Genomic DNA, 18,330 nt, shown 5'->3' on the forward strand with positions numbered 1-18,330 from the left:
GTCAAGCATGTCGTGATACCAGATTATCTGTTTAGCGAAGCCAGGTACGCCACAGTAGCTGTCTAGAAGGATAATCATATTGGTAATGATAACGTTTCATTCTCAGGGGATTTATACTCAAGAAGCGTCGGATTTATTGTGCTTCGTTGATATAACGCTGCTACATCTAGCCGGCGAATCAGATTTCTTGCACCATAAATTCTGAACAGTTTGAAATCCCAAAAAATCCCAAAATCACAAGATCGGATTATTTTGATTCTTTGTGGCACACCGAGTCGTATATTACGCTTTCCCACATCGGCCATTTCGAACGTTGTCTCAAAATTACATATTTACCGAACGGCGGCTCATCGTTACAAAATTCGGTAAATGTATTTTGCACAATACCGTGAAGGTAATCAAAAGTTTTGGGGTAATGCCAATGCAATTTTTAAAAAGCTAATATTTTATTACAAGCTTTGCTTCTTTAGCTACTGAATTTCCATATTGAATGCTGCTTGGCCCCTTCATTGCTGCTTGCAGATATATTATATAATTGTTCTTGTTGTTTTCTAATGGGGGCAAAAGAAAACCATGTTTTGCTATTACTTAAATGCAAACATATCGAAATATATATTGAATATCGTAAAGATTTTGACAATATCGAGATATCGTTTTTTTAATATATTGCCCAGCCCTAGTTATGGCCGATGATCTGTTTTGCTTCACACAGCAAGGCTCGTAAGTAGCGAACCACTGCAATGGTTTCATCCACCGCTGCTGAGGTCTCTGCCTGTAGCAATTATTTGTGATCCAAACAAGTTCATGCATTTGTGCACTAGGAATTTGGTCAGATTGGGAAGCGCTGGGCCATGCCAAATTTTGTGAGCTCGGTTCTACTCAGGATCTCCTGCTTCAAATTGTCATAAGTGTTGGCTAGTGCATGGTCAGAATCCTTGAAGTCTTTCCGGGACTCTCCAGTTTAATAAAGAGCTGTTATTCACCCCATTGTTCCCTGGGCCACTTTTCCCTAGTTGTTTTCGAAAGGTAGGCTTCAACATTGTCCGTTGCCCCATTTTTAGGAGTGTAATCCATGACCCGGATTGGTTTGGGACCTGTGCCCAAAAACCTGCATGAACGACTATCGCCCAATAGCACTGACCTCGGTCATCATGAAATGCTTCGAGCGGCTAGTCAAATCATATCCTCATAACCTCAATCAACCCTATGCAGTTTGGATACCAGTCCAACAGGTCTACAGATTATGCCATTGCCCTGACCATGCACACCTCTCTCTTGCACCTGGTCAAAGGGAATCCATATGTGAGGATGCTGTTCATTGACTACAGCTCAGCATTCAACACTATCATCCCCTCCAGACTGGTCTCCAAGCTTGTGGACCTGGGACTGAGCACCTCCCTATGCAAGTGGATCTAGTACTTCCTGACGGGGAGGCCACAGGTGGTGAGAATCGGTGACCACACACCTTATTCACACTGATCACCAACACAGGCACCCCCCAGGGCTGTGTGCTCAGCCCTCTCCTGTTCTCGTTCTTCACTCACGACTGTGCGGCAGCACACAGCTCCAACCTCCTTGTTAAGTTTGCTGACGACACAACCATCGTGGGCCTCATCTCTGACAGTGACGAGTCAGCCTACAGAGAGTGTCAGGACAATAACCTCTCTCTCAACGTCAGCAAGACTGCATGAATGAATGAAGACCTCCATGATAGCCATGATGCACTATTGTACTTCACTTGACTTAGGTTAGCATAGGTTTATAAGGTTAATATAGGTTATTTCAGCTACTGGTTGCACCATCAGCAATATTGCACTATTGTACTTCACTTGTCTCAGGTTTGTATAGGTTTATAAGGTTAGTATAGGTCAGAGGTCTTCAACCCTGGTCCGCAGTGTTTCCCTGCTCCAAGACACCTGATTAAAATGAATGGGTCCTTATCTAGTTATGCAGAAGCCTGTTAACGACCATTCACGAATGGTTGTTGGTTTACGAAGACCTCTGGTATAGGTTATTATGTGTATTTAGAGGTTTAGTATACTGTTTTGAATGTTGTATATAATTTGTATTTTAGGAGGTTTACTATATTTTATCTTATCAGAGATTATGTTCTGTGTACTTATATGTTATGTTATGCCAGGTTGCTTTGCGTTGTCTTGTCCTAAGAATTTCAGTGCCCAGTCTGACCCTGTGTCATTCTGTGCATCTGACAATAAAAGACTTGAACTTGGTGCACCTCTTCTGGCTGGTGCGCCTCCTCCGGCCGCATCCTGTCTTTTCAGCTGAAGCTCCTGGGACTTCAACAAATTTGCCTTCCTTTGTTATTCGAATAAAGCCAGGTTAGTGTCCTGCTGCGCCTTGCTGCTCTCCACGAGCAGCCTCATCAGACCCTCCATGATAGCTGCTTGTAAACAACCTGGATAACGGGGTAGTCAATTCTTCTATGCCTCCTATGGACATTAACAGTCAACCCAACATGCCCGCATTCTCCACCGTAGGTAACACCTTGAGAGGCTGTACCTCCTTATGCCGAGCCATAGTAGTAGGTCAAGGAGAACACAAAGCAAGGAAAATGAGTGCTCACTGCTGCTGCCATGACCAAACGACAGTGTGGACGGCCACAACTTATGCTTCGGCCCACGTCATGCAAAGGACGGCTTGCTGTATTCCCCTGCTTGCCTGCACTGCGCTCGCCTCTCCCTCGGGGAACGGCAGAGCTGCTTTGGAATCTTTAGTGAAGAGGATCTAAGGTCAGGAGACCTCTGTCCACCCAGCAACTTTGCACTGATTACGCAACGCTATCACCACGGCTTATGAAGTGATGGGTTGTCCCATGCCACTTGGCATTCAGGCTTATTCTTCTAAAGGGGTGGCTAAGTCTGTAGCCGTTCTTCGTTGCATGGTGTAGCATAAATCTGTGAAGCAGCGTTTTGGTCGTCACCTTCACCTTTAGTTTGCTATTACATTCTGGATGTTGTGTCCTCTTCGGCTCACTTTGTTCTGGCCGGGGGTGCAGTGTGAACACGGGAGGGGGGGTCGATATGACTTGCTCTGACATGCCCTGTCCTTTTTTTTGCTTCCTTCGCTGTCGCATAACACTGCAAAATACGCAGGACTGACGTCAGTTCGGTGACTTTTTCAAAACCTACCGTTTTACAGCTACATTTGTTTTTTGTGAGATTTGCATAGGAAAGAGGTGTGAATGGACTTTGAGGTACACTTTATGTCCATTTTACACACTGAACTGTCGTTATTCAACTATGACAAGGTAACATTGGTTTTGCAATCAATGACTCCTTTAAGAGCAATGGGTATGGCTGAAACACCCAAACTTAATAATAATAGGGATGTCCACATACTTTCTGCCATACAGTGTATGTGATTGGTTGATCCTTGTTGATACGAATAGTGGAAGTCACAGAGACGGTCGTACTAAGTAGCAGAGCATAATACAATTTGCCACCCAGTACACCAAGCTATGGTACTTTTTGCTCACCATAAAATCTCCACCCCTCTTTTAATTCTGCACATTCGTTCACTAAAAAGTGTGTTCAGCACACGTGTCCTTGGGGTACACCATAATGGATGACTGGTTTATGTGGTTATCTACGGAGAGGGACAGTACGGGTCGTGCATGTATTCCCTTCTAAGTGTGTGTCCTAAGTGCTGAGTGACCTCATTAGAAACTAAAAGATATCCTATTTGCCCTTATTTCCTTGTAAGGGCTCATTGAAAGAGACATTTTCTCCCCCCTAGGAGCTAGGAGATTGAGGCAGTGCCCTCATTCTTTTGGACATGCTCATCTTAGACTTATGCTGTGATAGGTTGGAACACCACCTCCTGAGGGATCTGCAAGGGTTCTGGGTTCTGTAAACTGGATTTTCTGTCATACTCCTGTCAAAAGTCTATTTGATGTACCTCGCACACTCTTAAAACTCTCAGCATCTAACCTAAGACCCATACACAAACACATGGAGAAGAATGAAAGAATGTAAAGAGATGGGGTAAGTGAGTATATGTGTTCTTACAAGTTGTGGGCCTATTTTGTGTATGCAGACAAGAATACACATACACACTCACCCAATTTCTCACTATGCTTTCACCAGAGGCCTGTTCCATAAGCCTAACCCTAACCCTACCAAATAAGCCAGGCTTATGTCATTTAGTCTGACCTATTTCTAGTTCATTCGGTTCCATAAAGCCAGCTCAACATAGTTCGAACTCAGTTACTATGGCAACTTATGCTGCGAAACTAGCCGGGTCCAGGGCAGGCTAACTGTCAAGTTTATCACGTGTTGTTGCTTAACCAGACGTTCCTGTAACTCTGACCCAACGGGAAAACAATAATTTACCACGGACATTCTCATTTTCTCATTCTCATCAGTTCAATATGTAGGCTACATTTATAGAAAATCTACTTAAATAGGCTACAACATTTAGCCTGATGCATTAAACAATTATGAACAAGGATTTCAGAATGACACAGACCATAGCCTAAATCCATACATCTATCCTCCATTCTCCCGACACAAAAACCATGTTAAAAAGTTAGGCTACTGGATCATGTATTGATTAATGGTAAGCTATTTCTTTAAAGCAATGTCAAAAAAGTCAATTTCGATGTGTTTACATGGTGTCAGTTTAAGGTATAAGGTAAAGGTCTATAAAGGGAGTCAGGTGGCTGAGCGGTTAGGGAATCGTGCTTGTAATCTGAAGGTCGCCAGTTCGATTCCCGGCCGAGCCAAATGACGTTGTGTCCTTGGGCAAGGCACTTCACCCTACTTGCCTCGGGGGAATGACCCTGTACTTACTGTAAGTCGCTCTGGATAAGAGCGTCTGCTAAATGTAAATGTGTAAAAAAGGACCTCGACCTAGGTAGCCTATCGATCACGTCAATCATGGCGTGTCATTTTATTTTGATGAAGTGGTGGATGAGGGAGCTGTCATAGAACAAGGCTTAAAGGGAACGTTCTTTCTGGAAGAAGTCACGTGGCCATGTGCATTGCTTTTTGCTGTGGTTGATCTATATGATCCATGCTCTACCTCTTGGTTTGCTTAAGAATAAGGTGCACACGCAATAGGGGTTATGCGCAACATTCTTCCGGGTTCTACAAAACAGATGTAACTACTTCCGGCTGGCCGCTTTAGAGGTAAACAGCGTAGTAAAGGCCACCTACTATAGCCGGTGTTTAAAGGAGCAACCCTTAATTACAATTTCCCATGTACACAGGATTGCCAAACGGACTTCCAGAGCCCCGAGTACCCTGCTAGGCAAAGTATTTACGTTTTACGCCTCCTCCTTTATTCATAATTATGAAGGTATTATGTAGCTTTTGGTAATGGCACCGGACATAGCGATTGTGTTAGCTAACATGACAGTAAGCTAGTTAGTTTAGACTTGTATGCTATCAGTAGTTTAGCCTTTTTTTGTTGTTGCTCGCAGACGATTAAAACAGTCAAACGTAGACTGTACCTGTACAAGTCCAAGCGGACTCAAATAATGCAGTGTTTGGCAATAAACTGCAACAACCAGTGTTGCCAGGTCCGCGGTTTTCCCGCGGAATTGGGCTGCTTTTAAAGTGTTGCCGCGGGTTGATTTTTTTGTCTGCTGGTTCGGGTAGACCTATATTGCATGCAAATTACATTAATATCTTTAAATCTTTATCTTTAAAAGTGCACACACACACATGCACTGTGCGTGTGCACACGTGCCTAATGCTCTCAGTCTCCTGAGAAAATCTCCTGAAAACTGTTTTTAATGCTGGCATACTAAACATTTGGTGTTACTTTGTAGATATTGCAATAGATTTGGCAATGAAAGCAATGCGGTTGGACTTTAAAAGCAGTGTATATGGTTTGGCAGGGGCATATTTTGAGTTCTGATATTGGGCTGGTTTTTGGGCTGGTTTTATTGGCCATTGGGCTGGTTTTGGGCTGGTTTTGATTGGCCATTGGGCTGGTTTTCTCACACAGACCTGGCAACCCTGGCAACAACTACCAGTGTGACAGTATTTATTTACAGGTCAATTTTGTCGGTAGCGTAATCTTATACACCTGCTAACTTTAACGTTTTGGCCTAGTAGTAGGCTAGTAAACGTAATTCCTTCTAGGAACGGTAGGTCCTAGCTATAGAAACGTAAGAATAATGATATTTACATTTACATTTAGTCGACGCTCTTATCCAGAGCGACTTACAGTAAGTACAGGGACATTCCCCCGAGGCAAGTAAGGTGAAGTGCCTTGCCCAAGGACACAACGTCATTTGACTCGGCCGGGAATCGAACTGGTGACCTTCAGATTACTAGCCCTATTCCTTAACCGCTCAACCACCTGACTCCACTGATATGATATGGATATGACACTAAATTAAAATGAGCTTCTTAAATTAATTTGCTGAATTCATATATTTCATTGATAACTTAGCACTAGTTGTGTAGCTATGTAGCCTACTGCAACGTTGTAGTTAATGTGTAGAGCTAGTGTTAGTGCTACTTCCTGGGAAACGGTCTAACGTTAGGCTATTATAACGTTATATGAACTCATCACTTTATTCCTGTCACACTTAGCCTAATGTAGAGAGTAATACAACTTATAAAATCCTTGAATTTCCCTGTCAATATAAGTTATTTGGATCACCTAGCGCTGCAAATGTGTACAGAAGTGAGAAGCGGAAACGATTACGATCTGTTTTCCGGTTCGAACGCTGAGCGCTCCGCATAACCCCTATTATCTTGAGTTCTTGAATATGACTTGAATTAGTCAACTTGCGTGAACAAGAATGTGCCTTTATGGAACCGCTTTAGCCCCGATTGACTTGTTAGGTTACTTCAAGTCAGGTTTGAGATTTTAAGTCCAGCTTTTTTGAGTGGCTTTCATAGGCCTCAGGACAGGCTGCAGAAGGCTACAATCTCACTCATGACACAGAGGCTTCCCTTTGCGGTCCCTGAACGCAGCCTTTTCTTAATTTCCTCCCTCCATCCTGTCTTTCACCCATTCTTTTCTCAATTATCTCGGTGCCTGATTAGTTTTATCCAATATTTTACATCCTTCTTCCTCATCATGTTCCCTCCTTCTCCCTTTTTCACTTTGAAGACTGGAGTGGGAAGACGGAGGAGAATGGAGGGATGTAGGCATGTTGACTTGGCTGTCACGCCTGCCCTCCTGGGTCCCAAGTTTGTGGCATTATGCTGAATGTTTACGACCTATCTCCTCACCTTTTTTTTGCTTCGAGACACAAGGTACCTGGATCAGAATGGGAGGTGGGAATGAGGATAGGGGGAGGAAAGGATGAGGATGGGGAGGAGAGGAATGGGGGGACAGGATTATGTGAAAAAGAAGAGGGGAGGAGAGGGAGGAGAAGAAAAAGGAAAGGAGGATTGGGGGAGAGGTGGGAAGGTAAATTTAACAGATGGAAATTCGGGCAAGGCTGTTAGAGAAACTCTCTGTTGTGCTCAAATGGGGGTAGTGATGCGTTATGGTGTGTCGCTGAAACTGTGCTCACTGCATGATGGAGTTGTCCTTGGTGCTGAAAGGGCTTGGAAATTATGTGTAATAAGTGTCTGATTGGGAAGCTTATCTCCAGAGAATGCACGTCTTTGTGTTCTAAGTTGTTGTTGAGCATTTGAATGATTCTAAGACTTTCAAATTGTGGTTTATGCAACATTCATATACACCTACAGATTATATCAAATTTTCATGTCTTTCATGCTTTTTTCTTTTCTACCTTGTTGAACTCATCGTTATCTAGAACTAGAAAATATTGTTTTGCTTAAACATACTATTCTACAAAGACCATGCAATGTTTCCCACAGAATTTGATTCTATTTGTGGTGGTAGGCAGGGGCGGAGCCAGATGTTGTAAACTTTAGAGCAGGGGTGTCAAACTCATTTCGCATCGTGGGCCACATATGGCCTAGGGAGATGTCAAGTGGGCCGGACCATTAAAATTATACCATACTCTGCTATAAATAATCAAAATATCATGTCTTTCTTCTGTGTTATCTAGTTTAATTGATATAAAGACCATATCGCATAAAGTCCGTCCAACCGCTTTAACAAGCAATGATCTCTTCGGTGGTGTAGTTGGTTAAAGCGTTGTACGACTACATATTGTTAATGCGAATCTGGGATCCCAAGTTCGCGCCCCAGTCCAGTGAATCTCGTAAGATATTCTTTAACTTTTACTGTGAGAAAATGACATAATTCTAAAGGCCTACGGATGTATCACAACATTTTAATGTGTGAGCACTAATATCAGATCAAAATGAACACATGTAGCCTTAATTAAATATTGAATAACGTAGGGTAGTCTACCGTCGGAGACAACCACTACGCCTCATTCAGCCAGTTTAAACGGCTGCTAGATGACGCTGTTCATTTTCAAAGCGCCGATAGTTCGGCTCTTTGGGCCGGCACAATCCGGAAGAAACCACCAAAATCCATGAATTGCAGCGAATTAAAAATATTAATTCCATGTCTTTTATGCATTTTTTCCACTTTCAAATTATCCTGCGGGCCTGATCGAACCTCCTTGGGGGCCGGTTCCGGCCCGCGGGCCGTATGTTTGGCACCCCTGCTTTAGAGGCTTAGCCCAAACCTAGGTCCTTGTATCAGCTTGATGTGAGTGTACATAGGGACTTGAAGAAGTAACATTTTTAGCATTCATTTGAGTGCAATTTGAGCTTTCATTTGATCTGTATGTAATCTAAACATTATATTGGACTCATATAGTTATATTTGCAGAATGTATTTAACTATGAATATCATTATATTTAACTTAAATGTATTGTAATGTTTGGGACAAATTTGGACAGAAAATTATGACATTATGACAATCCCAATGTCCCCCTTAAACCCTAAGCCCTGAACCCTCACGGACTAACTTGACGTCATCTAGTAAGTGAAGGAGTGCAAGAGGTTGCAAGGGCTCAAAATGTTATATTGGAATGGGACAGCACAGCTGCATTATCGTAAAAATGTTAATGTTATTAGATCAAATCTGTTCATATTTGGATTTTATCATCAAAGGACAAACTACACACAGTTCTGGCAATATTAACCATCAGTGAGCTTTGTGTTTTATAAGATCGGGAGCTTACTTGAAACCTAGGGCTATGTGAATACTGCACGACCGGCAACAATGGCGGCCAGATCATCCAGAGAGTGCCATAAATGTAATATTTTTGGCTTAATTGCTAAAACAATTATGACAGTCTTGTTTTGTGGTATACACGGTCCTTTACATATATATTTGCAACCATTTTCCTAATTGAAATGTTTCGAAAGATCGCTAGTTTGGTACACTAATGTTACAGAGCTGATTTGCACAACAGTCCCCCATTTATCTGACTAGCATGTCTACAATTTTAAGTAAACTCCATTAGCAGAGAATTTCGTTTGATATCAGTGCATAACTCTACTTGCTTTGGAGATATCGATACGTGCTAGATGACATACCCGTAACCAAGTGGCGTCCCATTTCTTAGGGATATGTAGCCCTTACCCCTCAGTTTCGAGGGACAAGGGCTAGGGGTAAATTAAGGGCTAGGGGGAAGGGGGAGTATTGGGATTTGGCCTTAGACTAGGCTAAATCCATGTCTCGGAAACTGAGCCATAGATAGAGATATGTAGATACAAAAATTATCTATATATACATATAGAGATGAGTATTCAGATAAACAGATACAGTGCCCTCCAAAAGTATTGGAACAGTGAGGCCAATTCCTTTATTTTTGCTGTAGACTGAAAACATTTGGGCTTGACATCAAACGATGAATGTGAAACCAGAGATCAACGTTTCAGCTTTTATTTCCAGGTATTTACATCAGGATCTGATGCACAAATTAGAAAATATCACCTTTTTGTTCGAACCCACCCATTTGTCACGTGAGCAAAAGTATTGGAACATATGACTGACAGGTGTGTTTTGTTGCCCAGGTGTGTCCTATTACATACATTATTCAATCAATAAATACCACTGAATGTCTACACTCAGGTTCAGATTGGGTAAGATAGGTTTTGTCTATGCAGACTGTATTCAGAGGTGAAAACAACATGAAAACCGGAGCGCTGTCTTTGGGTGAAAAACAAGCAATTGTGAGTCTTAGAGAAGATGGAAAATCAATCAGAGCCATTGCAGAAACATTGGCCATAGCCAGTACAACCATTTGGAATGTCCTGAAGAAGAAGAAAACTACTGGTGTACTAAGTAACAGACGTCGAACAGGTAGACCAAGGAAAACATCAGCAGTTGATGACAGAAACATTGTGAGAGCTGTAAAGAAAGACCCTAAAACAACTGTTAGTGAGATCAGCAACAACCTCCAGATGGCAGGAGTGAAGGTATCACTATCTACTGTTCGCAGAAGACTTCATGAACAAAAGTACAAGGGCTACACCAGAAGATGCAAACCACTCATTAGCAAGAAGAATAGGAAGGCCAGGCTGGAATTTGCCAAAAAGTACAGAGATGAACCTCAAAAATTCTGGGACAAAGTTTTATGGACTGATGAGACAAAGATTAACTTTTACCAAAGTGATGGAAAGGCTAAAGTTTGGAGAAAGAAAGGAACTGCTCATGATCCCAAACACACAAGCTCATCTGTGAAACACGGTGGAGGTAATGTCATGGCTTGGGCTTGCATGGCTTCTTCTAGGACGGGCTCATTAATCTTCATTGAGGATGTAACACATGATGGCAGCAGCAAAATGAACTCGGAAGTCTACAGAAACATTTTGTCTGCCAATTTAAGGAAAGATGCAACCAAACTGATTGGCAGAGCCTTCATCATGCAGCAAGATAACGACCCAAAACACACTGCCAAAACAACAAAGGAGTTCATCAGGGGCAAGAAATGGAAGGTATTAGACTGGCCAAGTCAATCTCCAGACTTAAACCCTATAGAGCATGCATTTTACCTGCTTAAGAGGAGACTGAAGGGAGGAACCCCACAAAACAAACAACAACTGAAAGAGGCTGCAGTGAAAGCCTGGGAAAGCATCAAAAAGGAAGAATGCAAAAGTTTGGTGACGTCAATGGGTCACAGACTTGCTGCAGTTATTGAAAGCAAAGGATTTGCAACTAAATAATAAGTCTTATTCACTTAAATATGTTTTAAGTATATCTGTTCCAATACTTTTGCTCACATGACAAATGGGTGGATTCAAACAAAATGTGATATTTTCTTAGTTGTGCATCAGATCCTGATGTAAATACCTGGAAATAAAAGCTGAAACGTTGATCTCTGGTCTCACGTTCATTATTTGATGTCAAGCCCAAATGTTTTCAGTCTACAGCAAAAATAAAGGAATTCGCCTCACTGTTCCAATACTTTTGGAGGGCACTGTATAAACATGAAAAGATTGAGAGGTATAGAGTAATAGAGACCCTGCCGGTCCACCTTTCTAGTCTTGTGACAAGACAAAGACCTATTGGAGGGATTCTTCTGCTGATTCTGATACAGTATAACAATATCTCCCATTTCTGTCTTTTCTCAGTCGTGGTGCTCTATGTACAAGGCATTGGGACAAAGGAATGGAGAGAGGTGAGTAAATCACACTATTTTATTTCTTACTCTAAAAAGTGCTCATGAACAACAATATGTACAACGTTGTTAAAACAGGCAATGGGCCTCATTCTCGAACATTTTCGAGTTTCTTCTGAAATGTTTCTTACGGGCTTCGTAAAAACAACGTAAGAAAAAGACATCCGCCAAATTCATGAACGCTTGAAAATGTGTTCCTACGTAGCAGAGGTTTTCTGAGCTGTGCTCCCCGGGAAGAGTTTTCTTAAGTTGAAAGCGCGTCCTCGTGCTTCTGAATTTGTATACATACATGCCCCGACAGTTCCTTATAAGGGCACGTAACAGCAGTGACGTGTGCAGTCAGAATCAACACAATTAGGAAAGCAACTGAAATGCAAGTTATGTCCAAGCGAAAAGCAACTGGTGCACAGGTGCATCGTGCAACATCATACCAGTAAGATGAGCAGTGGGATTGTTCTCCACTGGATCTAACAGTGTGCACACTAAGCAAGGTTAATTACAACAATTATTTAAATCCAAGGATGTCTGTTATGGAAAACCGTTTTATCATTTAACCAATTAATTCTTGATATCCAAAATTAGAATTCTTGATATCCATGATTCGAATTCTTGATATCAAAAACACAATTCTAAGCTTTTTTAGTAAGTATGTCAAGCCGTTTTATTATTTAACAAATTAATTGTTGATATCAAGAATTCGAATTGTTGATATCCAAAATGCAATTGTTGATATCAAGAATTCATTGGTTAAATGATAAAACGGCTTGCCATAGTCTAGAGTTGATTTTTCATAACTTCATTAACATTTCAAACACGGAGAGTTTTCTTAAATGCGATTTCTTTGATCCTTGTGGTTTTTTAAGGAATCGCATTTGAGACAACTCTGGCCGATTTACGACTGCTATTTCGAGTTCGGAAAGTCTTCTGAAGTTCAGAACAAATCCCAGATGAGAAAACTTTCATGAAGGCCAAATGTTTCCTAAATTCAATTCAGAAAAATAAAATTATTCTTAACTGCGTTCGAGAATGAAGCCCAATGTTCTAGCCAGTGTCTACAAGCCTCTTTTGCTGTATGAATGACTTACTACTACTGTATATGTTATAAATTACCAATACATTATGTATTACATTTTTACTCTACACAATGTAATGCATTGGTTAAAGTTCTGTCCACAAACACTGTATCAACACATTAACAGCATCATATTTACATTATTATTACCCGATGTATTAGGGGTGGGGGAATCACGATTCAAATGTGAATAATGGAATAATATGTTTTACACTGCTACATTAGCCGAGGTACAGTAACATCAAAATATACAAAATACTAATAAAAAATACAATCTGAATTGACAATATATAGTACACTTCAGTGAAAATATCAGTAGTCCTTACCAAGTAAGTGGTGAGAAGATATATGATTAAACAAGCTGCAAGAAGTCATTAAATTGGATGTTCACCTTTAAAATTATTAGCAATTTAACTCACTTTTACATTATTTAAAGATGATCTAGCACAAAGTCATCACAAAGTAAATTGAGTTTACCTACCAGCCAAACCATAATGTATTGAGAGGCTATTTATTTTGCAGGTGTTAAACTAATAACATTTTCAATTAAACATAGTTTATCCATTTATGTAAATGAATTGTTATATACTAGAAACTAGTCTTTTCTTTGTGCCGGATGGACAAACACACACACACACACAGATCTCTATCTCTTTCTCTAATTTCTGTTTTGTGTATGTGCTAACAAAGCTGCCCAGTAGTTACCTCTGAAGGGAATCACACAGATGGACACAACACCCTCAAGCAAACACACATGCACACATATACTGTATATACACAGTACATGGTGGTCGATATACACCCATGAATCAACAAAGCTTTATCTTTGACTCTTTTAAAGAGTCACACATCCCTCCTACACCTACCTCAATGAGGAGCCAATGGTTGAACAATGTCACTTATCAGTGGTATGAGCTTCAATGAGAGACTTTGGTGAAAATGCTAGATTCCCTGAAGCGCTGGATCAGGTGTAAAGCAATCTGATCACCGATAAGTGTTTAGCGATAAACACTCCTGCTTCAGAAGGACTGAAATTTCAAAAAAGAACATTTGGAAAGTGTTATTTCCAAACTCTATTATTCTAAAACCTAAAACTCCTAAATTCTCTTCACCTATCCATAGTTCAAGGCTTCTGCTTCTTCAATGTGAGGTTGGCTCATTTGGCTTGCAATCTATTTTCCTCTCTGCTTTTTATAAAACTGGACTTGCTTGAAAAGCGTCTTTCTCCTTCTGCTTGGGTTGCCGGGTTGGAGAGCTGCCTGGACTGCCCCATATGCTAACGTTTCCCATTCAGCTGCTTAGCATCTAGCTAAAGCTTGCTGATAGTAAGCGGTATCCCTGGCAAGGCAGTGTGGGATGCCGGATTGAAGAACTTCGTTATCAGGCTTGTTTGAATGCAATTAGCAGAAATTTCATTATATTTGAATCAATATAAATAAAATATTATATTTACCATATGACTAAGACTGCTTAAAAGTATTTATTTGTATTTAAATAATGGTGGAGAAAACCAAGTGTCTTCTGTTTGTGTCTCCGCACATGCAAGCGCACAGATACCCCTCCTGTCTCTTTCCTCAGATTGAAGTATTCATAAGTGTACAGATCCAGAGAAACTGAATGCCAAACCCAACCGGGAGTGGGAAACAGCAACTCCACCTACCTACTTTCCCCAACTTTTCCGAATATGAGGATCCCTCTCCATTCCCTCTCCAACCAGTGCGATAACTGACAAACCATCACTGCCCCTTTATTTTGGAACTGTTCCCAGATCCCCATTGCCCATTTCGATTAGGGTTCTTCTTGGCCTCTTGCAGATAGTTCATTATGAAGATGGGACATGTCATATTGAGAGGGATAAAAGTTGCTCTTGTTACCTGGATTTTTTTTAAACTTCCCCTGAGCGAGTGGCTGTGTCCAGCAAAAAACGAGTGTGTCTGTGTTATTTTAAAAGAAACTATGTGGGTTGTAGGTGGGGGCAGAGGTGTTTGTTGGGTGGTCAGTGGGACCTGCAGGGTAGATGAGTTGGAAGTAGATGCAACTAAAAATTTCACACACACATATACACACACATTCTCCAACAATCACAAAAAAACTAGTGGATCTCAAGGATTGTGATGTCACCATTATTCCTGAAAATCAAACAAGCCTTTCCATCTGGAATCCTCTTTTGGACCCTTTTGCAGTTTGGAGACTTGCATATTTTCCATACACACTCTTGTGAAAGTCTTCCTAATCAACACACACTTTATGTAGCGTCATCTTATAAAGCCACCCTGCTTAGGGTCAAACTGAGTTTGTGCACCCACACTGGCCCTGCAATATATTCCCAAAGGAGGCGGATGCTCGTTAAGGAACAGCACGTAGTATAGCTGCATACTATAGCTACTAGACTGCGGAACCTGGTGACCTGCAAAGCTGCAGCAGGCACTATTGAAAAGTGAGGGATCAAACAGTGAGTGACTCAACCTCAAGTCAGTAAAGGAATCTTTTTTTCACCCCTGCATCCTCTCACCCCAGCCATCCAGCTACTGCTGCGTCTTTCCCTCCACTTCCTCCTTCGTACCATCTCCCAACACACACAATCTTGCCCACCCCCTGCTGTCGTATTCATCAAGGCATGTCAAGGGATCTGCATGCACATATACACAGATGCATGAGGCTACTGGGAAGAAGCACGATTTGATGTAGCGTCGCACTCCTTTATGGATGACTTGCAGAGCCGCTGCTTCTGCTGTACATTTTGGCACCTTTCATCGTTGTCGGAGCTCTCAGAGGGAGCCTGTACGTTTCCATCCATGGCAGCTACCTTCTGCTACACCTCTGTTTGCCCCACCCAATGCTCCATCCAAGTGTGGGTTTTGTGCTTTGTGTGTGCTTTGTGTTTGTGTGTGCATGTACGCAAGCATGTGTCTGTTAGTCAGCCTGCTCTTGTTTGTGTGTCTACATTAAGGGTTGTTTCATAGTTTACCGATCTGTGTTATTGCACAGCATTGAATAGGCGGCAGTCTACCACATCTGGCTAAAGTCTTAGGATTTATTTAGAGTGAACTGAAAAGATAACAAGCTTGCTAAACTTTTAAATCGTGGGGAATTTTCCATGTAGAAAAAACACCTTTCCAGATTTTAGATTCTGGGTGTGTTTATACTTTTTTTTTCTATAGTTCTTGACTGAGGGGCAGTTCATGGGTGTATGTGAAGCCCTTTGTGACATGCTTGTGTGTAAAAAGGGCAATACAAATACATTTGATTTGATTTATCTGCTGCCACAACTGACATATGAAAACATTGACGCCCCCCCCCCACACACACACACATCCGTTAGAATAATTACAGTCTCCACCAAACTGGGTCACATTCCTACATTGGGGATAAATGCTTGTAGGAGCTTTATACGCTCCTCTTCATGAGATCCCTTTTTAAGTATATAATTTGAACCAGAGAAGATTTGGAAGCGTTGAGGGCATTGCCCTCAACACAGGGGGTTGTGACGAAATGTGGATCAATAGCTCATCATTCCTCCCAGTGAGCAAGATGAGAATGCGAGGCGCAGAGGCTATTAAAACATGATTGGAGGTTGTATTTGAGGTTGTATTTGAATTTTAACCCTAACCCTTTAGCATTAGCAGAAAAGGGTCAGCCTTGATGTGGAGTCTTTTGGTTTCTAGTGTGCAAAGGTTAGCTAGTGCTGCATTTAACCCTATAGACAACAAATTCACCGTAAACACCTTACAAGCTTTTAAATTAGTATAATCCTTATTGATTGAAGTTGTTGAAGATCTAACCTATAGAAAGAAAGTTCCCCTTTCAAACCTTTTGTTAAACAGTGTATTGACAAGGTTGCTGCGCCACACAATCTGCCAAATCCCCATTGAAACACAGCTAATTTGACATGTCCATTTAACCTACACTCTCCCTCCCACTTTCTCTTTTTACTCAATGTCTTCCCCAAAAAATATTGTCTTTTTTTCTTTCCTGAAGTTTGGCAGAACTGAAGTAATCGACAACACTCTCAACCCGGACTTTGTGAGAAAGTTTGTTCTGGACTTCTTCTTCGAGGAGAAGCAGAACCTCCGCTTTGATGTGTAAGTGCTGACATGGCTGCTCTTTTTTGTGTCCGTCATCCCTCTCTTTCCTACACCTTGGGTGAGGGAAAACCCTAAATCCAATCCTAACCTTAACACCTCACATTCCTTCAGGTTGACTATTAACTAATACCTACCATGTTAAATGGAACCAACTAAATCATACCTGGTTTGTGGAATATGCAGAAATATAAGAAAATATTGACTTTAATCCTTCCAGTAAAAAGTATGTCAAATAATTTTCCTTTGAAACATTTTGCAATTACTATCAAGTTCAGTTTTCCAGCTAAATACTAATATTTTGTCCTGTAAACCAGGTCTGGTACCCTGGTTACCAGGTCAAACACAACTGGAACATTTATTGTGATCAAGAAAAAAATGTGATGCAACCTGCTCATCAAGTATGTGAGCTGAATTATTTGTTCAGATTGACTTTTATAAAGTGTAGACAATAAGAGTGAAATAACTGTTAATCTGACAGCGGCAATGTTGCATTCAGGCAATGTCTCAGATAAACCCTTGCAAGATCTCTTGGAAACCCCAGTTTCAGCGAGTCGTAATGGGCAACGCAACTGCGTTGGGTCCGACTGTTCGTATAACATATAAATGTCTTCCTAACTTAAACATTGAAGTAAGCCTTTTCACACAAAAATCAATAAAGCTAGTTAGAAGAACCAGTTTTATATAGTGGATATGGGAAATATAAATATTTTGTTCAACTCAGAGAGACAACTCAGAAATGACATTAAGGTGAACAATTTCAAGTTTTATTTTTTACAGTGTGTATAAATAGAATATGTATTATTATGCAATTGTTGTAGTTCAGTCAAGACAATCACGTATTAGATTTGAGCATTTATTGTTACATGACATGGACATGTAGATTTACTTTGGCGGAGTGGATGATCTAAGGGAAGCACTCCCTGCCTCCTCGATGCAACACATACATACATGACATATGAGGCAGGGAGCAATAGAGATATAATCCTCCTGTTGGATAGATACACAGACAGCATGGGGGAGAAGGGGACGGTGGAGGGTGGCAGCAGCACTGATCATACAACGACCGGGGTGAGTGTGTGCATATCCGTGCGTCTTTTAAAGACGCCTTATCGGACGTGGCCCAATGGATATGCGCTGCTACATGGGTGTGGTAGTGGGAGGAGTAAGGAAGGTGGAGTAAGACACCTTATGTCCCCGATCACTGACTGACGCGCGCTGCCCGATTGCCCTGCCAGAACTAGCTACGCTTATTTGCTTTAACAGGCAGATTCTGATGTATTCCTCAAATATAAGATAAGATATAGCCTATATTCGTCCCACAATGGGGAAATTCGGGATAACAAGTAGGTTTGCTAAGGAAGAACTGTAATATTCTGTGATGAAATGAAACTCTTAAGAGTCGCTTTTCCTTTTGATCAAATTTAACACTTTTCTGCATATGAGAAAATTTATGACATTCTGGGGCTGAGTGGCACATGAAGCATGCATTGTCTTCATAGTGCTGCAACATTTAATATTGTGTGTGATTGAAATCAATGTAGACTAGGCTACATTACAAGAGTGTCAGAACTAACATCAGTCCAGTGTGATCTCTCTATCACTGGATAAACCACTTATAATGCACTCAAGA

At 41.2% G+C, this 18,330-nt stretch overlaps 1 protein-coding gene across 1 annotated transcript in view; it reads left to right on the forward strand.

The window, feature by feature from the left end:
* Window positions 1-18,330, forward strand: part of cpne9 (copine family member IX) — a 265,994-nt gene that overhangs the window by 64,557 nt on the left and 183,107 nt on the right. Inside the window, exons 3-4 of the mRNA XM_047026495.1 lie at window positions 11,497-11,543; window positions 16,594-16,697. Of these exons, the coding sequence (XP_046882451.1) occupies window positions 11,497-11,543; window positions 16,594-16,697 (151 nt within the window). The remainder of the gene's footprint in view (window positions 1-11,496; window positions 11,544-16,593; window positions 16,698-18,330) is intronic.

Source organism: Hypomesus transpacificus, chromosome 9 (genome assembly GCF_021917145.1).
Source record: "Hypomesus transpacificus isolate Combined female chromosome 9, fHypTra1, whole genome shotgun sequence".
In the NCBI taxonomy this organism is placed as follows: domain Eukaryota; kingdom Metazoa; phylum Chordata; class Actinopteri; order Osmeriformes; family Osmeridae; genus Hypomesus; species Hypomesus transpacificus.